This window comes from Sinohyriopsis cumingii, chromosome 6 (assembly GCF_028554795.1).
Source record: "Sinohyriopsis cumingii isolate HCF-2022 chromosome 6, ASM2855479v2, whole genome shotgun sequence".
Taxonomy (NCBI): Eukaryota; Metazoa; Mollusca; class Bivalvia; order Unionida; family Unionidae; genus Sinohyriopsis; species Sinohyriopsis cumingii.
In genome coordinates, this window is record NC_142966.1 from 99,438,980 (window position 1) to 99,464,424 (window position 25,445).

The 25,445-nt window shown below is 35.3% G+C and overlaps 1 protein-coding gene across 9 annotated transcripts in view; it reads right to left on the minus strand.

Annotated features, from left to right (window-relative positions):
* The window catches only part of LOC149797543 (putative phosphorylase b kinase regulatory subunit alpha), a 180,993-nt gene that overhangs the window by 135,687 nt on the left and 19,861 nt on the right, over positions 1-25,445 (minus strand). For all 9 annotated transcript variants that reach the window (XM_089962405.1, XM_089962407.1, XM_089962413.1 and 6 more), the window contains exons 7-14: positions 24,428-24,532; positions 22,254-22,307; positions 21,526-21,648; positions 19,641-19,736; positions 13,958-14,065; positions 11,393-11,471; positions 8,383-8,517; positions 5,020-5,129 (exon numbers count right to left, since the gene is read on the minus strand). In XM_089962405.1, the coding sequence (XP_089818531.1) occupies positions 5,020-5,129; positions 8,383-8,517; positions 11,393-11,471; positions 13,958-14,065; positions 19,641-19,736; positions 21,526-21,648; positions 22,254-22,307; positions 24,428-24,532 (810 nt within the window). The remainder of the gene's footprint in view (positions 1-5,019; positions 5,130-8,382; positions 8,518-11,392; positions 11,472-13,957; positions 14,066-19,640; positions 19,737-21,525; positions 21,649-22,253; positions 22,308-24,427; positions 24,533-25,445) is intronic.

Genomic DNA, 25,445 nt, shown 5'->3' on the forward strand with positions numbered 1-25,445 from the left:
CACATTGGTACCACTGAATCATAGGATCATAAAAATATTTCAAACTTAAACTGAATTGAAAAACAAGAAATTAAAACATAAGAGAGAGAATAAAAACTGTGACCAAAAAGGTATTTGACACAATGACCACATTACTCCAGCTTAAGCAAGGAGCAGAAGAAATAGAATTCATAAATTAAGTATATGTTTTTATATTCTAAACATAAAGCAAAACCACCTATAGAAATACATCAAGAAAAAAACTTAAACTAAAATCTGCAACCAAATGTGTCCTGATCATAATTCCTCATTCCATGATCCCTCTCTGCTCTGGGGCAGATCCAAGGGACATAAGTGATAGTATGTGATGATATTAACTCAAGGGAGTACAGAAATTTAAGTTACTGAAAAAACTTTTAGCAAATACTTCAATATTGATGCCAACCCAACCCCATAAGGTATAAAGGTAGCCCCTTACCCCATGAGGTATAAAGATAGCCCCTTACTCCATGAGGTATAAAGGTAACCCCTTACCCCATGAGGTATAAAGGTAGCCCCTTACCCGATGAGGTATAAAGGTTGCCCCTTACTCCATGAGGTATAAAGGTAGCCCTTTACCCCATGAGGTATAAAGGTAGCCCCTTACCCCATGAAGTATGAAGGTAGCCCCTTACCCAATTTATGACAAATAAATATTGATGTGAACCATAGGCAAAGCTTTAATGGTAGCCTTTTACCCAATTTATGACAAATACATATTGATTTAAACTATTAGCTAAGCTTTATTGGTAGCCCCTTACCCAATTTATGACAAATAAATATTGATGTGAACTGTAGGCAAAGCTTTAATGGTAGCTTCTTACCCAATTTATGACAAATACATATTGATTTAAACTTAAACTATTAGCTAAGCTTTATTGGTAGCCCCTTACCCAATTTATTACAAATAAATATTGATATGAACTGTAGGCAAAGCTTTAATGGTAGCCTCTTACCCAATTTATGACAAATACATATTGATTTAAACTATTAGCTAAGCTTTATTGGTAGCCTCTTACCTAATTTATGACAAATACATGTATGTTAGTTATAAAAACTGCAATATTTAATAAAAATACACTCACTACATGGGTGAAGAATAAATATTGAATTTGACTTACTAACATAACATATACATTATGCATACAACATATTGAAACATAAAGGGGGGAGGAGAGTAAATCAATTTCAGCCAGAACATGTAATCGCATACAAACAAACAACATTCCAACTCTCTGAATCAGAAATAATGACTGTATGGCTTATATAGAAAAATAAAGAAATAACTTTTAACAAATGTGTGATCTACTTCACAAAACGTGATGAAAGCATGCATTTAATCAAAAGAATTGAACATATCACAAATAAGTATCAGGATTCAAAATAGAAATAAGGAATGATCACCAAGATATGGAGTTACATGAAACAAGTGGATAGAAGAAGCCACAAGTTCTACATTCTTCAATCTATAAAAAAAATGGCTGAAGTTATTAGTTCAAGTACTAATTACAATAACTTTCAAGAAAATATCAAATATCAGTTTAAAATAATAAATCAAATACTAATTTAAAATAGCAATATCAGAAAGGCCAATTACATGAAGTTCTCTATTATGTGCACTACACATGCAGCGTATAGATGACCCTGTCTTGGTATAATGTGAGACCTGCAGATGGCAATGGAACACATCACAATAAGCAAAGTGGATGTATACAATTTGAAAGCATTGCATTTTATCAAGGCAGAAATTATGAATTCCATACATACAGTTTAATTTCCATTTGGATTTTACAAAGTAATGATAAAGAATGGTTAATTCATTCATTCATGAAGAATAAATATAGAAACAGAGTAATTCAATAAAATATTGCCTCTTCCTAGTGCTTCACTTCATCTTTGATTCAAATTCTTCTGTATTTAAACAGAGTGGATAACCAGTGCTTGTAGACACTGAGCTCTGTACTAAATTTCGAGTATAAATAAGACCTCAAGGACATTAAACTTAAAGTGGAAAATTACCTTTCCTCTCCTGACTGTTCTTTACAACAGAGTTTGATAAGTTTTGCAATTGAGGTCAAGAACAGTCATGAATGCTTCCATACAGAACAACTTTTAAGATGGACATGTGACATTTTAACATGTCTGACTCAATTGGTTTGATTTACAATGCAAAATAGCATTATGTTTTGCAACTGATGAATATTTTTGAGATGATCTGATAGACTATATTATTTCTGGTGCCACAGCAAGTAGTTCACTTTCTTCCATTTTTTATCCCTTTTTGTTGGGACAATGAATTGTTCATATCATCCAGTTTTTGATTATCAATACAATTTATAATTATGTTCGCTTATTTAAAATTTTACATAAATATTTTACATATAAAAAGACATTATTTTTATTAAAATACCTATATTTACTTATTATTCTCATGAATATTAATACATTTTTAAAAGATAAACAATTTGCCATATTGTTTTCTGAGGCGCCATGTATTATACTTGCCCTGAATAGTGTTTCATCCAGCAAAAACTTGCGACAGCACTGAATATAAATATTTTACTGCAAGCACTGGTACACCCTCACTGATACCCATACTCGTTTCATATGCCTCATTTTAGCTATATAATGGAAACTGTGAAATAACACTTAACGATCATTCTCAATCATATCAAAATGGACTTGTGTGAAATGGATAATTAACCAATCAAAATGGACTGATGTGAAATGGGTAAGTACCAATCAAAATGGACTCATGTGAAATGGGTAAATAACCAATCAAATATCTCAGTTAGAATCAAAGAAGAGTAACATTATTTGATGTCTTGCACCATATCTCACAATTTCTCACAATCAATAAAAGATAAGTTAGGTCTTGATCTTTGCTCTCAAAATCTACTGATGTCTGGTGATTATTACAGTAACTAGACTATATGTCTACATTTTCAACATCTCTTAAATAATGTGCATTTCTTCCAACCTTTTTTCAGAGAAAATTTGTTAAACTGTGCGTCATAAACCATTATAATTGCACAGAACAACACATATTTATCCAAGTTCAATCACATTGCAAGGATCAAGTTTTAGAATGCAGTAGAAATTAACGACAAGATGAATCAACATTGCAAGTTACGTAGCAATTGGTTGCAAGGTACTGAAAAGTTTTAGACAAGCAGGATTGATAGATTTAAGCATAAAAAGGTTGATATACATGTGGATGCACAATGTGTGCCCTTGACTCACTGCATTCAAACTGTGGTGTCTCTGTTTTGGATTTTTAATGTAGCTTTAAAAAAAAATTTAATCATATCACTTGATGTCTGCAGTGTGGCAGTTTAAAGTGATGTCTAGCAGTGGGGCATTTTGCCGCATGCATGTAGCATCATATCCCATCCAGTCACATTATCCTGACACCAGGCATACCAGTCCTAACATTAAACCTCTTAATGATGAGCGCAAAGTGAGGCAGCTGTTAGTATTATTTTTAAAAGTCTTTGGTATAACTTGGCAGGGGTTTGAACCTGCAACCTCCCACATCCAGGGCAGACGCTCTAACCACAAGCCATCAGAGCGGTCCAAACTGTGGTTACATTTTATATATCAAACCTAAAAGGTAAATCATTTTTTATAATTACATTATTTATCATAAGTAATATTAATTGATAAATATTAAAAAAGTTAACAAATATTTAAACAAATACTTAAACAAATACAAATATTTACTTGCCATTGCTAAAGCCAATCCTACATAGGTTGATTGAATGTTGTTTTATTCTTCCATTTCCGGTAAATGTCACTATGTTTTACATTAGACTGGTATCATTACGAAATATTTAACAGGGCTTTTACACAGGATGAATTTTGTCAAATTTCATTACATTCCAAAATAGTGGATAATGAGAAAAATTTCTGTCAAATTTAGTTGATTTCTGTCAGCAGTTTTTGAGAAGCCATCATTATAATATTTGTCTGTTTGTAGTAACAGCAGTTATATTAACAGTGGATCAGCAATTTTTATGAAAAAATAACAAGATATGATAAAAACAAATGCTTTCAATCTGGTTGAATTCTGAACAGCACTTTTGATAGGAAAATAAGACATCATTTATATATAAAAAAACAATTTCATTAACAGCATCCAAATTTGATGACAAAAATTGGCATCATTCATACATACTTTAGAAACCCTCCTTCTCAGATGCTTTCTATCAAATATGGTCAAATTCTTTTCAGCAGTTTTTCAAGTCAATTAAAGGTTTAGTATTTTCTGTAACAGCAGTCATATTTGCTGGTGAATGGTAATCATAAAAATGAAAAGCATCCATGCAAAAATGCTTGCTGTAAAATTTAGTTAAATTCTGTACTGTAGCTTTTTATAAGAAGTCATGAAATAAAATCTATTTTTAGTAATATCAGTCATATTTTATGATGGATTAACACCATTTGCATAAAAAAAATTAAAGACCTTCATGCTGGGGTGTTTTTATCAAATTTGGTCAAATTCGGTTGAGCAGACTTTATGAGGTTTAAACACTTTTCCATTTTTAGCAATGGCAGTTAATCTGACAGCACACAGGCATAGTCTTAATAAATATATAAAGTCTTCACAAGATGAAACTTTCTCTAAATTTTGTCTAAATATGCAGACTCTGAGTGGTTTCTGAGATATGTTTTTATTAATTTATTTTTGTACCATCATTAACAGACTGAAAACGTTTTCATGCCAGAATGCTGTATATCAAATTTGGTCAAATTCTGTTAATATGTTTTGAAGAAAAGGTTTTTTAAATTTTTAATATTTTCAGTAATGGTGGCTATATTTGATGGCAGATTGGCACACTTGCATAAAAAAGCCAAGATAATCTCTGCCAAATTGGACGAAACTGGTTGAGTGTTTTCTTGAAGGAGAGCAACTGATGATAGAGATGCAATGGATGATTGATACAAGGGCACGAGCTCATTTTTGGTCTTACCACCAGGTGATCTAACAAAATTGTATACCTGAGGAATAAAGGCCAAGGTCTGATCCTGTAGAACATACAGCTTACTAGTGGCCAGCAGACCAATTTCACTTGAGGGCCGACCTGTCAAACCAAGATGCTTGTTCTTCCCTAAAAACAAGAAGAATAAAAAATGAAACTGTCAAAAATCCAAAACTTTCTGTTTTCATCAAAACTGTATTCCTTTAGCTAAAGATTACATTTAACAAACTGCAAAAGATTCCATTTAACAAACTGCAGACGTCTGAAGTGTTATGCATATTTAATTGTTTGTCTGTTAGTTTTAATTTGTTTTATTTGTCCAAAATTGAGTTCATTTCTGCTTGACCTGCTTGAATTTTTTAAACAAATTTTTATTTCATTTATGCTCTGATAAAATTCTTGGATAAAGAAAACTGTCTAGCGTTTAACTATCTAGATGTTATTAAATTTTTGGAAATATAATTATTAGCTCTTGAGAAGTACAATTACTACACCACTGAAATAACATTATGGATTTTGTAAAGCAAAATTGGTCAGGCCTGTATTATTTATTGTGGCTATACTATACTTTTCTGTGCAACTGCCGAAATAGAATTATTGATTGCCACTAATTGTGTCTAAATTTCTCTGTAGCAGATTTGATATTTTATACTGATTGTGGATCCAACTGTCTCTGTAGCATAGTATTTTATAATGACCGCAAACTTTTATATCAAACATTTACCATAGATTATGTAAATGGCAGAATGTACAGATTGATAAACAGGGAATTTTGACAGGATTTATGGATATATTATCATTTTACCAGACCAATGACGTGTTTTTAACATCGCAGGAAAGGTTAAATTATTGCTTTGTTTGAATGCATCACAAAGATTTGTCAAAGAGACCTAAAAGATGGTGTGTGTGTGTGTGTGTGAAACTTGGATTTTTAATAAAGTTTTAACAATGTTTCAGTCATATTGCTATGATGTATTCAGTGTGACAGTTTACATTGAGGTCTAGCAGTGAGACATCATTCTGCAGACATGTAGCATGACATCACACCCAATCACATCCTGACACCAAGCCAACTAGTCCTAACACTAACCTCTTTATTCTGAACACCAAACAAGGCAGCTGCTAGTACCATTCTTATAAGTATTACTCAGCCAGGGTTCAAACCCACAACCTCCTTCATCTGAGGTGGATGCTTTAACCACTTAGGCCACCTGAGTGGTCTCAGTCATTTATATTGATAGATTAACTGAATTATGGATTATCTTGGAACACAATGATGCAGACTTGGAGAAGAATTAAAAAAAAAACCATGACAATCTTATAAGATACTGTACAAGAAAAATCTAACTGACTAGAGCACCTAGTACATATAACAAAATGAATACTGCAATGATGATGATGATGATATTTAAACAACAAGCAAATATAGTAGCAATCGTGAAGACCACCCATGATAAATCAATTAAAGAGATGTTTTAGTATAATATATAAAACACTAATGGCACTCACACCTATGCAAAACAAGTGGATTTATTGTTAGTGATAAAGAATATTGGAATATGATACAAGACCCTAGAAAATGGTTGCATTTCTGTCAAGAGATATTATGATGTAAAGGTACAGAACCCATGCAGTCAATACTCAAGGACATCACAATATTCATAAATAATTTCATATTAAAAATGAATATCATAAAATGTTTGAAATTCTTTCGACAGATGGTGAGTTTTGAGTTGCGTGACGTCCCATTACAGGTGGTTACAGATGCAATGCATAGTTCTAATAAGGGTCCATGACATGCCTGTTGAAAATTAATTATTGTTGTTGTTGTATGGTTTAACGCCATTTTTCAGCACACGATAGGCTATACATGGCGGCCAGTATTAATGGTGGAGGAAGAACCCAGGAAATCTCCGGAAAGAACCACCGACCCTCGAGAAGCTACTGGCAAGCTTTCTCACATACCCACATTGGCTGAATCCGAGACTCGAACCTACGCAGACAGTGGTGAGATGGCAGTGATCTGTAACAGAGAGCGCTTTAGAACACTCTGCCAGTCAGGGCCCCAAATTAATTATTAAAGCTGTCTCAGATAATAATATGTAATGAATTTGTGTGTGTGTGTGTGTGTGTGTGTGTGATTTAGATTTTTAACATAGCTTTAACAATTTTTCAGTCATATCGCTACGATGTCTGCAGTGTAAGTTTATAGTGATGTCTAGCACTGGGGCATCATGCCGCAGACATGTAGCATGATGTCCCACCCTGTCACATTATCCTGACACCAGGCCGACCAGTCCTAACACTAACCTCTTGATGCTGAGCGCCAAGCGAGGCAGCTGTTAGTACCATTTTTGTAAGTCTTTGGTATGACTCGACTGGGGATCAAACCCATGACCTCCCGCATCTGAGGCAGATGCTCTAACTACTAGGCCACCGGAGCGGTTGTAATGAATTTAAGGTTGCCCCTAGCACAAAGCTAGCAAAGAATAAAGAGTGTAACAATCATTCCTGACAGTAGTCAAAGATGGAATTGGTATGATTTATATAAACATGGCACTTGGCCCATGGAATGCACAATCACTGGATATTTAAATATTTTATTATATTTGATATTTTTTTTCTATGATTATAGGACAGTTGTACCAGTTAAAAAGAGTAATTGGCTAGAAGAGTATATCTTGTCTCTGATACAATTTGTGGAATTGCTACAGCAACCACTTTTGGTGTCACTGTGGTGGAAAATGTAAACAAAAGCAACTATCATAACAACACCAACATGGAATTGTTGTCTGGGGTAAAACAACAGTAAGTGGTGTCACAGGTGGTGCTGCTAAAATTTCATTGCAGCTGCATCAATGAATACCAATTTATTTGGAACAGTGCAATCAATAAACACTATTTAATGGCTATCAAAGACAATATAATTAGCTTGGCTGAATTTGACAATGTGTTTGTGGAATTGGAAAACCACCCGTGACTTCAAGCAAGGTGTTAGAAACCAAAAACAGGTAACTGATTTATAGACTGCAAAATTGTTTAAGTGATCAAAGGTGTAATAACTGTATTTCCCAATAAATTATTAACTGCAACAATTTAATGAAAGCTATTTTACTATGACAAATCTATCACACTTGTGGTGTAATTATATTTCCATTGTCTTATAGTGCATACACTCACATTTGATGATCAATGTGAAAAAAATGGGGCACAGAAGTCAATGACCTACAATAATACCCAAAATCTAAAATGCCTATTATCACACTACTTGACCACCATGAAACAGACATGTCCCAGAAGTGATACCAATATCTTATTTATGCTCCACAGAAGTGTCTCCCAATCCCTGAATTCTGCATTACTGCCTATACTAAATACTTACCCAGCAATGAATAAAGTTGACTAAGCACTCTGGCAGGATAGACTCTTATTGGATCTACCTCTGGTACTGTCTGAACCTCAATGCCTTGATATGCCAACTTAGACTGGATCAATGCATCCTCTGCCAAAATCACAACTGCGAACAAGACACCAAAAGTAAATTATGCTCTCACCATGTGGTAATACTTTTATAATGTAAAACCCTATATGACTGGTCAAGACTATGATACTAATACTAGTACCCAATTAACTACTATACTTTATATATGCCACTAAGTATTGTTGCCTAACAACAATAACTGAAACATTAGTTCACTCAATGATGATATTATTGAGAATTTTTAGTTATATAATGTGCTAGACGTATGAGTGCTATAGCATTAGCAGGAAGGGTTACCTTTTCCCTAAAGTCATGTCATTTCAGCTTTCTGATATATTCATTTTTTTTAAATTTAAAAATGCTTATCTGAGAGTTACTGTGTATTACAGTTGCAAAGTTATAGCTTCTAAACATTCACAAGTTGACTCCATGATCTGAAACCACAGCTCAGCAACTATAGTGCATAGTACCCCTCAAACAAGGCCTTATAATCTTTCACTCATGGTGACCCTGACCTCTGACCTATTGGTCCTAAAATAATTAGTAGCATGTCACGTCTCAAATGCTAGCCATATCCACAGTGTTTAGATATGGCTTTCACGGCAATGAGTTATTCAAATTATTTTCCTTCTTTTAGTCCCTATGATCTCCATAATCAAGTTGTCTTCCTTGCAAGCCACCTACACAGCTTACTCAATGCACATAGTACAGAATTTATTAGTTTTGCAAGGAATGTTTTAAAATCATAATTCAGTTGCTTATGCAATCAAATTAATGTTAGAAACAGCATTCCAAATCCAGCCCTCCCAGAAATATACAAGTCTTTACAATCTATATACAGTACAGACTAGTTCTTGAACTTTGACCCAAGTACAAAATTGATTGGTTTCTTCCTCATTCAGATTCAATCTACTTTATAAAGCTGAGTAATGGTAGATTGTCCAGAACAAGTCATTGTGGGGAAATGAATAGGGAACAGATGGCACAAACAGAGTGACATGATAACTTGATGGTAATGGTAGATTGTCCAGAACAAGTCATTGTGAGGAAATGAATAGGGAACAGATTGGCACAAACAGAGTGACATGATAACTTGATGGTAATGGTAGATTGTCCAGAACAAGTCATTGTGGGGAAATGAATAGGGAACAGATGGCACAAACAGAGTGACCTGATAACTTGATGGTAATGGTAGATTGTCCAGAACAAGTCATTGTGAGGAAATGAATAGGGAACAGATGGCACAAACAGAGTGACCTGATAACTTGATGGTAATGGTAGATTGTCCAGAACAAGTCATTGTGGCGAAATGAATAGGGAACAGATGGCACAAACAGAGTGACCTGATAACTTGATGGTAATGGTAGATTGTCCAGAACAAGTCATTGTGAGGAAATGAATAGGGAACAGATGGCACAAACAGAGTGACCTGATAACTTGATGGTAATGGTAGATTGTCCAGAACGAGTCATTGTGGGGAAATGAATAGGGAACAGATGGCACAAACAGAGTGACCTGATAACTTGATGGTAATGGTAGATTGTCCAGAACAAGTCATTGTGAGGAAATGAATAGGGAACAGATTGGCACAAACAGAGTGACATGATAACATAATGGTGGACATGTAACAAAAAAGAAAGACATGGACAGAAAAGATGAATAATGAAGAGTTATAAAAGTGAAGTCTAAATCACCATATACTGATCTGCATGAAACTTTAACTAAAATTTCCAACGATTCCTAATTCAGTTTTGTGATATGCAATGTGAAGAAAATATTTAAAAATTTCGTTAAATTTGTGAAAACTTGGCTAAAATTTATGGTTCAATCATTTAACCATAAAGTTGTCCCCTTCACATTTAAACCAGTCCTTCTGCAGCAAGAAAGTGACCTTATAAATGGGGTTCCCTTCCTTTTTTTGAAGGGGATCACACAGATGTGAGTAATAATTATGTATAAAGTATGAATGACGAAACTAATTTTCCATGCAAAGGCATAATATGGAATCAATGTGATAAAACTTATGTAAATGTTAGTTAAAATAATTATGGATAACCATCAATTGTGGTGCAAAACCACCTTGCCAAAAAAATCAGGGTATAAACATCTGGTTGTAATTATCAATCTCCATCCAATAAATGTTCCCTCTGTTTAGAAGGTATAATTGACCATGTTTATTTAAATCTTCTATAATCTAAGCAGCGATCAAAAGGACTCTCCATCTTTTCATTTTGTCAAATTGTTTCCACCTTTCCTTCTAATCTGAGAATATCTCATGACATTTTGCCCTTGATGCAATAACCTGTTCCTGCACTGGCAATTTGTACTTATCAGTAAAATGCTCAGTGTTTACAAAGGACATGAGCATGTCAAGTGATTAACTGGTTTTATAGTCTGGTGCCATTTTAATAACAGTTCATAATGTATGAAAGAAGTGCTGCTAAGACCAGCATACTATTTTAACTTTATGGTGAGCTGATGCGTGGTAATAATTGCCAGTAATTGACAAAACCTAACACCTAAGGACAACACAGCAATAATGATATTTTGATTATTTTCTGCTCTGTATCGATTAAAAAATAGTACTTTATCAGTATGTTGAACTAAACTCAATGGGTCATATTTAGAAATAAACAAATATTTGTCAGATTTTTATCTGTAAATGCCATTATGTGGCCACTTATGATAGGTAAAGTTTAGTTACTGCACTAATATGCCTGCTGCTGGTAAAGTCAGAGGGGTGGTGGTCATACAGGGGTACTTTTCAACACAGTAACATGGGATTCTAGCTCTATAAAGAGGGTGGGCACTGCTCAGGGGGCATCTTTGAAGAGAAGGACCATGGCATATAGGTAAGCAACAGAAACTAATTAGAATCATAACAGTACCCACAAAAGTGCACAGATCTTACCCTGTACTACAACATCTGGTTTGGGTTCCATCACTAATCTTCGGTTCAATGGGTCTAGTTCACCAGGAGAGATAAAACCCTGAAAAACATGTTCAGTGCATATAATTTCATTTAACCAACAAAGAAATTCAATGTTTGACCAATTCCCACTGCAAAGCTAAATTACACATGTGAATTAAAAATTCATAGTTTACACTACATAATAACCTTTAGATAAATTAATCTTTTTGCACAGAAGTTTTTATATCAAATAGAAAGCATTCTGAGCAATTGAAAGACATTATAATACCCCCAATATCCATACCTTTTTTCCTCACCTAATTCCAGCACTCCTACTTCCATCCAAAAACCCACTAGGCTGCATTCAGAATTTGAAACTTTTGTTATCTACCAAAAACAGGCCAACTATATAAACAATCTCCTTCAATCAGTGTAGAAAAGAGTCAGGTTACGAGCAAAAAAGAATGGTGAGAGCTGCATCTAGATTCTACTTATCCTCCTACAAAATCATACCAAATATGATAGTTCAGGTTACAAGATTAAGAGTGATGGACATAAAGACACCTGGATGTGTAGGCAGACTGATAGACATGACCATACTAATATATCCACAAATCATGATACAAAGCACTGATAATCACATGCATTGGAGAGTATATGGAAACAGTTGAGGAAAGTATGGGTCCAACATTCATGGGTTAAAAAACTGGTAAATGATGATGCAAATCAAAATAAACTAGTGTAACTGACATCAGGCTGTATACCAAATTTGACTGAAAACCAAAAGGAATTAAGGAGTTAATGTACACAAAAAAGAAAGTGGGCAAGTCTCAAAAATCATGCAATTCCTGAAGAAATCACTGTATGTGATGGCAAATCAGAATTTGAACCAACTTAACAGACCTTCATGCCAATATGCTTTCTGATGAATTCAGTTAAACACATGTAAACGGTTTTTATTAGGAGAATTATGCATGGTATCCATATATGATGGCACATAAATATCATTTGTTCAAAATTAAAAGCCCTTCCTACAAGAATTCCTCATGTCAAATTTGTTCAATGTCTCTTGCAAGGTTTCTGAGATTAAATCACTTTAAATAATTTCCAAATTTTTTTAAAAATGGAAGCCATATTTTACAGTGGATCAGCATCACTGTACACATATGAAGACACTTCACGTCAAAATGCTTTATGTAATATTTGGTAAAATATTGATCCTTTGTGTTTTGAAGAAGCTTTTTAAATTCTGTTTCTATTTTTTGTCTAATGGTGACCATATTCTAGATCTCAAATTGTGGTACACTGAAAAATGCTGGTCCATGAGCTCTTTTCAAGTGGAGTGTTGAAAGGTGACCTAATGATATTTCAGGCTAAAATGCTTTCTGTAAAATTTGGTCAAATTTTGAAGAAGCCTTTTAAATGTTGTTTCTATTTTTTGCTAATGGTGACCATACTCAGGGTCAGAGGCTCACAAATAGAAGTATACTGAAAAATAGTGGTCTGTGAACTCAATTCAAGTTGAGTGTGGAAAGGTTGCATAGTGACCTAATGGTACAATCAACATTATTGAAAGATGATTAGATGGTTTGCAAAGACCCTCAACAATGTTCAAGTGGTCTGCAAAAAAAAATGCTTGAGAATTACTATTCTAGGTGAATTATTTGTCTAAATTTGAAAGCTCTTCATGCCAAGATGTTTTCTGACAAAAAAACTATATTGAATAATGGCTGTTTTCTGCCAGTCTCAAATTTTCTTCCAGTGATATTTATCGACATGTATGAAGTGGTGTTACTGCATTTAAAATACAACTTGGTCTGAGAAGCCAACAATGAATATCTCCAGCATACAACATTTCGAGTTCATCTTTCATTGTAAAATTAAAGCTGCCATTAAGTTTCCATTAAACAGATGAAAAACTTATATTTTTGTTAATGCCCTCCTCGATGAGAACTGAACCACATTTTCTGATGATGAATCACTGTTACATAGAGTGTTTTACAATACTGATTGATGTTGATGATTCTCTGCTATACTAAATTTTACATTTATTTTTAAAATTAATATTGTAAAGATATGAAAAAAGATCAAAATAATGAAGCATTCTTAAATTTAACTTACTTATCCTTACTCATTAATATGTTAATAGTTTTTATATCAGGAGGCATAAATATCAATCACCAATAATGACAAAGGAGACTCAAAACTGATTTGAATGTTGATGAGCATCATTTGTATAAACATCAAAACCTTTAACCATGTTTGTTGCTTGGCTGAAAGTATTCCACAGGTTTTTGAGAAGAAACTGAAAATAGCAAATGTTAATCAACATGTGATGAATGCACAATGCAAGCTAAATTAGGGACTTCAGAAACAGGACCATACCATTACTTATTTGACCATCGAGAGAGATCAGCTAAATAACAATGCACTCCAAAGGTAATACTAATCAGCAAAAACAACTCATATTACAAACACACACATTTCAAAACTAGTTATATTCTAGAGAATATATCAAATATACACTGTATCCGTTACAATCTTGGACTTTAAAAAAAATCAAACCTCATCCACAATTCTTCCAAGAATGTACATGGACTGTCCCCACATGTTTGGGAGTTTACCAATTGGATTTCTTTTCTGACTGTTAGGTTTCCTTATCTCCTGGTCAACCTGTAAGAAAAACAAATGCACATGTAAAACTCTCAATGTAAAGAAGAAAGCATGACACTTCTTCTTGGCATCCGTCCGTCTACGAGAGACGATGGCAGAGCTCCAAAGTACGCTTTTGCTTATCCTTCTTTTTAGCTCGCTTTTCAGCTTGCTTTATTCTTCTCTTTTCCTCTGCGTTTTGAACTCCCTGCCTGACAGCTAGACGCCAGCTGGAACGGTTGTTTGCACAGCTCTCCCAGTCGTTGACACTGATGTTTGCTGTCTTCATATCCTTCTTGCAAACATCTTTGTAGCGCAGATGTGGTCGTCCAGTTGGTCGTGCACCTTCTGCTAACTCCCCATATAACAGGTCCTTGGGAATGCGACCTGGGTCCATTCTCTTGACATGGCCGAGCCAGCGAAGGCGCCTCTCGCTGAGTATGGAGAACATGCTGTTCATGTTGGCGCGTTCTAGAACCTCTGTGTTGGGTACTTTGTCCTGCCACTGGATGTGCAGAATGCGCCGCAGACATCTCAGGTCGAAGCTGTTGAGTTTCCTCTCGTGTCTTGCATAGGTGGTCCATGTTTCGCTGCTGTAGAGAAGTGAGCTGAGCACGCACGCTTGGTAGACACGCAGTTTGGTCTTCTCTGTGAGGTTGGGGTTGTTCCAGACCCTCTGGTTAAGTCTGGCCATCACTGCTGCTGCCTTGGCAATCCTGCCGCCCACCTCAGTATCAATGGAGAGTGAGCTGGAGATGTTAGACCCGAGGTATGTGAAGTTCTCGACAACTTCCAAATTGTACCCATCGATGGAGACAGAGGGAGGGGAGTCTGTGTCCTGTGCCATGACATTTGTTTTCTTCAAACTGATGGTCAGTCCAAATTCCTTACATGCATGGGAGAGGCAGCATACCAGCTGCTGAAGTCCATCTTCCGTGTGTGATGTCAAGGCTGCATCGTCGGCAAAGAGCAATTCACGGATGAGTACCTCTGTGACTTTAGTCTTAGCACGGAGACGGGCAATGTTGAATAGCTTGCCGTCAGCCCTGGTATGGATGTACACTCCCTCGCTGCAGTCCTTGAATGCGTACTGGAGAAGCATGGAGAAGAAGATGGCAAAGAGCGTCGGTGCAAGGACACAGCCTTGTTTGACTCCGCTAATGACTGGGAATGCTTCAGATGTTGCGCCATTGAAGCACACTGTGCTGTGCATGTTCTCGTGGAACGACATAATGACAGCAAGCAGACGTGGGGGGCAGCCGATCTTCTGCAGGAGTCTGAAGAGTCCACTCCGACTAACCATGTCAAACGCCTTCGTCAGGTCTATGAAGGCAATGTAGAGGGGCATCCGCTGCTCGCGACACTTCTCCTGCAGCTGACGTAGTGAGAAGATCATGTCTACAGTTGACCTGCCGGCTCGAAATCCACACTGGGATTCTGGGTAGACGCGGGAGGCTAGGATCTGCAAGCGTGCCAAGGCAACACGGGCAAAGGCCTTTCCGACGATGCTGAGGAGGGAGATGCCCCGATAGTTGTTGCAGTCGCTACGGTCTCCTTTGTTTTTGTACAAAGTGACGATGTTGGCGTCACGCATGTCCTGTGGGATGTATCCCTGTTCCCAGCAAAGGCAGAGGAGTGTGTGTAGGGTCTGGAGCAGTGCTGGTTTTCCGCTCTTGAGGACTTCAGGCGGAATGCCGTCGCTTCCAGGAGCCTTCCCACAGGCAAGGCAATCGATGGCTTTTCCGAGCTCTTCCAGGGTGGGCTGTGTGTCTAGCTCCTCCATGACAGGCAGGTCTGGAATGGCGTCCAGGGCAGTTCCAGTGACATTGTTTTGGGTTGCATATAGCTCAAGATAGTGCTCAACCCATCGCTGCAGTTGTTTCCCCTGGTCTGTGATGACTTCGCCCGTCTTGGACTTGAGGGGGGCGGTCTTGTAGCTGGGGGGGCCTGTCGCCTTTTTGATACCCTCATACATTCCTCTTGTATTCCCGGTGTCAGCAGCTGTCTGTATACTGTTGCAAAGGTTCAGCCAGTAGGTGTTGGCACAGCAGCGGGCGGTCTTCTGGGCGTTATTCCTTGCAATCCTGAGGGCTTGTAGTGTTCTGGGGCTAGGTGCAGCCTTGTATGCCAGGAGGGCTTTCCTCTTTGCCTCAGTCATGGGCTCCATCTCCTCCCAGTTTGCCTCATACCAGTCGACATTCTTTTGCTCCCTCTTCCCGTAAGCTGTGATGGCTGAATTGTACACAGAGTCACGGATATGGGACCACTTGGAATCAATGGTGTCATCAGGTGTCACTTTGGTGAGGGCTTCCTTCAGTTTGCTGATGAACTGCTGTGTTTTCTCTGGGTTGCTTGCACAGCAGGTGTTGATACGTGGGTGACCCTTCTTCTTGGTGTGGTGCAGCTTCTTGGGTAGTATTCGCACCTTGCTGGCCACGAGGGAATGGTCCGTGTCACAATCGGCACTGTGGTAGCTGCGGGTAAGGAAGACACTGGCCAGTTCTGCACGCCTGGTGATGACGAGGTCTAGCTGGTGCCAGTGGCGTGAACGTGGGTGTCTCCATGACACTAAAGACATGGTTAACATTAATGGAAAGGTTTATAATAAAGCTTCATAAAACATTTCCTATCCTTGCATTTCTAACAGTCAGGTAATAGCATCATTTTGTTATAACACAGCCTAATAATTGGTCCTAGGGTCAACTGTTAAAGTTGGATACTGGTGGCACAGAAAAAATGAATTCATATACATCAATTACTCCTGTGTAACTCTATTCATGTTACAGTCTGTTGCACTCATGAAGCAAATATGTGTACATGAACCATAATTACTATTCACTTGGGTCAAAAAATATATTTTCTTCTCCTTTTCCCAAAATTTAGAAACCAACAAAAATAAATAAATCATAAAATTTTGTCAAAACTTGAAACTGAGAAATAGTGATATTTTTCCATTCTCCACACTGCTCCCAATATGGAAAATAATTCCACAATCCCTGATAAAAAAAATTATAACTACCTTTATCCCCCTCTATTGGACTTGTTTTTCTCTTGTGAAACATAGAAGTAAGTCAAAAGATGCAATGAATCAAGAAAAAGATCAGCAGGAGCTGCTGGCTTTTTTCTCACCAATGCTGCCATTACCTTGCTTTAAAATTCTGCACTTGAGTTTCAAGTTATCATACACTCTGTAAATAAAACTGTTTCATGGTTGATTTTCATGACATCAAATATTCTGCTAAGTGTGTGTGTATCTGTGTGTAATTTGGATTTTTTAACATAGCTTTAAAAAGTTTTAGTCGTATCGTTACGATGTCTGCAGTGTGGCAGTTTATAGTGATGTCTAGCATTGGGGCATCATGCTGTACACATGTAGCATCATGTCCCACCCAGTCACATTATCCTGACACCAGGCAGACAAGTGAGGCAGCTGTTAGTACCATTTTTATAAGTCTTTGTGGTTTGACTCAGCCAGGGTTCAAACGTGTGACCTCCCACATCTGAGGCCAATGTTCTAACCACTAGGCCACCGAAGTAGTCGCTAGCTAAGTCAGTCAATATCTTTAAGTGATCAGAATAAACGTCTCCACTTTCCTGATGACTTGCCCACATGCAAATTCCCAAAATTGAGCAAGAGAGAGGTCCTGTTCAGTTCATAATACTCAATGTCCTACTAGTTTTATAGTCTAATCTGGCCACTGTATATAATCAGCACCTTTATTGTGTGTTTATATAAATAAGTGTTCACAAACATTCTGGTGTGTAAATCAATAAATCATCACAAAACCACTTTCATTTCCAACACAAGCTTTCATAATTGCTGAGATGTAGTTCAAGAGATGAGTCATTCTGTCTGTCTGCCTATGTATTTTTATTTATCTATCTATCATATTCCAAATATTTAAGCATTCTATTCTTCTTCTATCAATTGAAGCCCTTCCTTTTTCTTATCTACGTATTTGTCGACATGTAAATAAGATTAATTTCCTATTAATTTGAATACATAAATTTCAGCCTAAATCAAACACTGAATAAAACAAATTATTCTGCCTCAAGATCTTACGGTAAGAATAATAATTTTTCCAGTATGCAAGATTATATAAGAAACTAAGACACAAAAGAATAACCCAGATGAGGACCAAAAGTTCATTTCTAGAAAAATCTTAGTTATAATTAGAAGGTCTGTTACTAAAATTATAATAAAGAACATGGTAAACACAATGTACTTAACTCAGACCAAGTTAAATGTTTTCTTCTATTGATAATGATCATAATATTAAACTCATACTCAAGGAGAAAAAATTAGCTATGTATTAGTTGTTTATAGAAAGAAAAAACAAATTTATGATTTTGGTCAATTAAACAATGAACTTAATTTGGAAAAGGTCAGCTACATGATACAATTTTACAAAACCCTCAGCATATAATGAAGAAAAAAACCATAATGCAAATTAAATATACATAATAGATATTTTTTTAAAGTGTCTTCAGACTACCATTCTGGTCTAGAAACTTTTGTTTCAAATTAGACTTTTACACATATCTGGCTAAAATTTTGGTATTTCTGAAAATAGCAAGCATTGTTTTTGTAAAACCTTACAGATCTATTTGGCTTTGTCCAGTTCTAATAGTTTGGTATTTCTGAAAATAGCAAGCGTTGTTTTTGTAAAACCTTACAGATCTATTTAGCTTTGTCCAGTTCTAATAGTTTGGAAAGATAATTTTTGGTAGAAAGTGACAAAGTGTAAACATATAAAAAACCTACTTTTGACCAGAGGGCTGTTCTATTTAACACACACGGTACCCAGGGAAGGCAGTTATATACATGCCAGGGTACTTTGATTCACAGAGTTCATAGAGTTCATATTCAAATGAAAATTCAAATTTGCATCTATGGGTGAGTACCCCACTTTAAATGTGCATTCCCTGGGTCCCATATATGCTTTAATGGAACAGCCCTGAGAAATAATATTCTAGAATTTTAAATTTTAAAAAGCAAACTTGTCTTTGAATTTTATTCGACTGTGTGCAAAAAATTCTTATTTAGGGGTAAGAAAATCAACATCATTCATAACAAAATGTATTGCTCAAAGTTACAAGTGGGATAAATTCAATGAAAAATGGGAGTTCTGCACCTACATTTATTTTACACAACATCTCTCTCTCTCTCTCTTTAAAAAATTGTTTGTTTTATTTTATATTTATCATTTATATATGTTTATGGCACATTATTTATGTCATATGTCTTCTAAATGTTTGGTATGGCTGACATTGAGAGGATCTTTGATCTCTACTTGTTGAACAAGTGGAACAAAAAGTTCATCTGAAATGTTTTTCTTTACATGTGCGTAAGGTACTCTGCATCTAAATATCTTGTATGTGCAACAGATAATTGTTTGGTGGGTTTAGTACTTCATGGTACAGTAACACAAACAGGTTATTTAGTGCTGAGGATACTGCAGAAAACTGCTTGCCCATAGCCTCCCAGACTGATTTACTAGTAGGATTCGGCACACTAACCACTATGCCACTGCAGCTTTCACAAATAACTTTAAATTAGAACTCAGTGTCCAAAAAAATGACTATGCATCCTCACCTTATCTGCTGGAACAGTATACAATTCAGGCAGCATTGGAATTCCATCCTCTGTCTTGATTATTACTTCCTCAAGGTAAGCTTTGAACTCCTCAACCTGGAATGGAGGTCAAAGATACTTTCTCATCACCAGTGATTCGGAGATGGTTGAGAGCAAGGAAAGTCTATACCAAAGTTAGTGAAAAACTGAATAACTGAAACCTAATTCACAGTATTGATATTTCTTTGCAATACATCTCGTACAGCAACAATTTTACCATTACAAAAATAATCAAATTCAAATTGATCACTGTAGACAAAGTGTGAAACAGAGACCAAAGTGACCTAGTCTTGCTACAATCATGCTGTAATCCATGAAATGATTAAAAGCATCTCAAATAATACAATGCAAGCAAGTTTAACAATTCTATATAAAATGCACCTGAAAGATGAACTTAGCAAAGACCTACAAATGGAGATTATGTAAAACAGATCACAGTAACCTACTTTATAAAAAAAAAGGTGGTGTAACTTTCAGGTTACAATGTCCTAGTTTAGGCTACATGATATTGCATTTATAAGGATGCTTACCTGTGCTAAGTTTATGCACTGTGTCATGCAAAGCATATGATCATCACTGAGCATAAACAAAAATATAGTATCATAATGCATTCATTGGAGATGGCATAAGATTGTGGTTTTAAATCTGGGTTTAAAAAGTCCAATAAATGAGTCTTGAGCAACTGGAAATTGGATTACAGGGTAAAACTGATCCCTCCATTCTGAAATCTGATGCACTGTTAAACCATGATAATAGTCACATTATGTAATATTCATCAAGTGTCATTCACAGGGAAATCCTATAGATGCTCAAATCAAATGACTAAAATGACCATTCTGAATGAGCTTTTAATTGGATCCTCGATATAATTTGAACAACCCATTATCCATCAATGTAGCTCAGTAATTCCAAATGGTAACAAGTAGGGTTGTCTTTAGCCTTAGTTACAGTCTGGTAAGTTTTCTTAAAACTTCAGATTAATGGCATGGGGACATGCAGAAAAAATCCCAGAGCCCTCTGCTGTAAATACATTAAATGGACTAATTTCACATTCAATAACTCGGATCAAATTGTCCTTACTTCTAAAAATACAGACCATATCTTCAGTGCCTCATTTTGAACTGACTGCCTTATCTATCTCCCCTATTGCTAAAATGAAAGAAAACAAGTTCCTTTCCAAGCTCTTTTACTGTGAGCTTTATTGTAATGGAAGATACAATTACAAAAAATGGCATGCACAGCTACATCCTTGCCTCATTTTGATAAGGTCATGTACTATTTGGATATCAACAATATTAATCATTACAGGAAGCACATCTCACATGTCCCCATGCATTGATACTGCCACTATCTCAATAAGTTAGTGTTAATTAATGATAATCTATTTTCTATGGATTTTCACTGAAAGAATAAAAAGAAAAGAATACATTGGCAAAGCAAAGATATATTGACAACTGTACCCAGGTTAGGTTGTCTTATTCTATGTGGATTTACAAGTTGTCAAACATTTGGATTTTATGAAGGAATAATCTGTATTGACAAAGGCATCTTCAACAAACCAACACTCAAGAGTAAGTGAAAAAACAATTAGTGTCTAAAAATTATTAATGTGTATACTGATGTGTTGTGGGCAGATCCATCTGCAATAATTGCAATGTTTTATGAATAGGTGAGATCATACTCCAAATTAACAAAACAGGTTTAGGGGCTGATTTATCAGATTAGAATTTCACATACTCTTAAACAAAATAAAAGTGTAACAAGTTCGGATGAACTAAGATAAAAAAATTCTCAATTTCATTATATCCAGCTTATTTGATAAAACTGCTTAAAACATTTTACTAACCTGTTCATTGTTAGTGTTGAAAAGACCATCCAGCATAAAGTAAGCAAAAAACATAGGCCAATGGCATTCAATTTTCTCAAACATCTGTAGTTCCCAGGGTTCATAATGAAGACGTTTGGAATCCTGTAACATCATGTAACATACTACATTGTAACAAGAATCTGGTGTTACAGATTTCATGTGCATGGCATATTTTTTTAAAAAGCAAAAAAAATATGTATATAATTTTTTTTTCACAGTACTTACTAACAAATGCCATAAGAAACAAATATCAACGATTTTTCCAATTTGTTTTGTGTGGCCTGGAATGGACATACCACATTACCCCCATAAGAAAACATAGCCTTATTAATATTTGAAAAACTAATTCCCATACAAAATCTAGAGCTCTTACTTTTGAATACATGTCAATTTTGTAGCAAAACAGATATTCAGGCTAACACTCTCATGTAAACGTTTATTACCTGAGGTAAATTATACAGTTATCACAATTACTTGAAAGGGAAAAACTATCCTGATACATAAAGAGTTAGCACTTAATTAACTGAATTTGTGACATTAAGCATATTTATAACATTTTTCCAATTAGGCAAATTAATTTATCATCTCACTATGGTTATAGCTAACAAAATGCTCAAAGCTGAAACTTTGATGCAAGACTGATGGATGGAAAAAGACACTGCCTTGTACAACATTAATAGGAACCATGAGAGAAAAATAAAACATACCTCTCGAGCAGTCTTGTATCCATCACGAAGAAATCTTGCAAAGCCATACTTTCCCTATTAAAATAATAAATAGTATCAAACTATACAAATTCTAATAATAGAAAAGTGTAAAGTAGTATTCCTATTTTAAGAAGAAGAATAATAAGAAAAAAAGCCATGAAATGATTGACACAAGAAAATAAACATTAGTTTTGCTTAAAAGAAGTTAGTTTTGTTGTTGTTGTTGTTGTTGTTGAGTTTAATTATAGTGGTGTATGCACAATTAATCATGTGCCACTTTTTTCTGACTGCACCGCAGCCTGCTAGTTGTTCCTGGGGAAGGGAATGGTGCCACCTCCCACAGGCTTTTATGGGTTCAAGGAACCCTGATAGTTTGGCCTCAATCTGTGGGTCCATAAAGGTCCCTTACAGTTGAATGGATGACTGTCATTAATGGGAAGGAGAGCTCGGGAATGGTCCTGCTTGCTTTACATCACTGGTTTCTTGTTGCATTTGCCTGGTGTTTCTTGCGATTTTTTTTTAATAATTATATTTTTTTCTTCTTCAAAATGTTCTAAAAAAGGGGGGGGGGTATGTTCTATGCTGTTTATAGAGGTTGTCAGTAGAAATCATGTATGAAGAGAGATTTTTTTCAAGGTTATTATGGTATTACTAGTTGAGGTGTTTAGGGTGTGCTTCCTACGTTATGTTATTTATAAGGTTTTAGATATTGCCTCTTTAAGTTATTTATTTATTAATGTTTTTAGAGATTGAATGTTATTTATACTTTATTTAGCATGAGACTGGAGTCCTAGCCAATTACATGGTTCGTTAAGGACATCTAGGACCAGAGTCCTAGCTGATTACTCGGTTCGTTAAGGACATCTAGGACATCCGATTTTACTGTTTCCTTAGTTTTTGATAGGTGCTTCGTAAGTGAATTATTTATTAATATTTTTATAAAATTGAATGATATGTTATGGGTTTTTATGTGGTGGCTTCTAAATTTATTTAGCTAGTTACTGGGTCTTTTGTTTTTGTGGGGACAGTAATTATATTTTGTTTCTAAGTCCTGCCGAGTCTATGAATTTATTTATATTTTTATATGCTGATTGTTTATTTTTATTAGAGTCCATAAGTAACTCTGGATATGTGTGTGGTGATCCAATCTCTTTTTGGCTTTTGATAAATATTCTCCAAGCAGGTTGATATTTTGGGCATATATGGAATACGTGGTGTAGATCTTTGGTGGTGTGGCAGTTAAAGCAGTAAATGGTTGCTGGTTTAGGTCCTATAAACCTTTCAAAACTGCTTGCTAGTTTAGTTTTTCCATTTATTATCCTGTTTATGGTTTTCTGTTCTAAATAGTTCGTTTTGTTGGTTTGATTTGTTCAATGGATGGTTGGTTAGTTGGTCAAGCTGAATAGCACACCAACACTTGCAGGACTATGTCACGGAGGCAACAGGAGTAAGTACCCTGCCCAGAGGCACACTACAGTAGCCAACACAACTTTTCTGAGCAGGTTTTGAACCAGTGACTTTTGTTGTCAAAGTCGGATACACTAATAACTAAGTTACCACATCTTCCTCAAAAAAGTATGTATTGTTATTTACCCCAAAGCACCAAGTTATGTATCTGACGACTATGAAACTGTGAAAATAGAAATTTTAAAAATAGAAATTTCAAAAGATATTATTCTTAATGCAAAGAAATAAGAAATCATGCAAATGACAAAAAAAGATCTGAGTAAACCTTTCTAACAGATTTATCTATTTCAACTGATTTTCAAGCCATACAAGCCTGTTTGCGATTCTGAGGAAAACTATATTAATTGTAAATGAAACATGCAATGATATTAACAGAGGCAACAAAAAAAGAATTTTTATATCATTTCATGATACAAAGTCGTAATTTAAAACTCTGTGTGCATGCGTGCAACATATGTGTGTGTGATTCATTTTTCATTCAAACAGCAGTATCGTTACTTTCCAAAATGTGATTCAGAATATCAAGTCATATTAATAAAAAAACTAAAAATATATCACCTGCTTTTACAATACATCTAACAAAACCCTCAACTTTCACACCATAATTTGATTCAACATTTCTGTCCACTGTTGGGTTAAGTTGCACTTCTTACATGATATATTTCAAGAACAATTTCATGTCATAATAATTAGTAATTGTGGCTTACCATTAGTTTGGTTTTTATATCCTCTCTTGTACGATCAATGATTTCTGGATCATCTACAGCAAATGCTGGAAAACTTATCACTGTAATTAAGCCAGCATCTATTTCCTGAAATACAAAGACTCTGATAATTTTCGGTCTCATATGAATATATGTTATAAATTAAATATATTACAGACTAAATATATGACCACTTTTTGTCAAACACATCATTTATTATAAGATGGTGTATTATCAAACAAGAAAGGTACTCATGGTATAAAGCCCTAGCACAGTGCCTAATGGACAGAAAAAGCTAAAGCTCCATAGGACCACAGCTGAAGTGACATCACTGGTGGAATTTCAAAATGTTAGCTCCTAAAAGTTTAACCTAGAATCATTCTCTTTTGTTCTATCCACTTTTGACCAGCAGATCTTGTGTTCAGTGCCAATGCATGTGTTTGTAACAGATAATGGAATTTAGTATTTTAATACTAAACATGTTAAAATAAACAGTAATTATTGCCATCTTCATATAATGTGCATTGTTATACTCTCCTTAAGAGGGCCTCAAGGGAGAATAGTCCTTGACTAATGAGTCACCCTCTATAAATAAAGCATTATTATTATTATTAATATTATTCATTCTCATCTGATCAATAGCTGTCAGTACAAAACATTTTGGAAGATGTTTTACGTTTCATTTCCACTACATACTGCATTTTACAGTTCAAACAACATACTACAATTGTCACATTTGTAGAATACATTATATATCTTGTTTACTTTTAAAACTTTATCTATTTCAAGACTTTTACAATATCTGAATTAATCAGAAAATCACACAGCTTACAAACATTAAGTTTAAATAAAAACAACCAGGTTAGTCAATACCCAGTAATCTGTATCTCACTAAAATGTCTCCGTTCTTGTTTCATTTATATGCTGTAACAAAAGTGCATATTCCAAAAGCTTCGGAAAATTGCAGATCACAAAAAAGTTTTCCAACATACTTCAATGCAAAGGCTGAAATTAAGTGAAC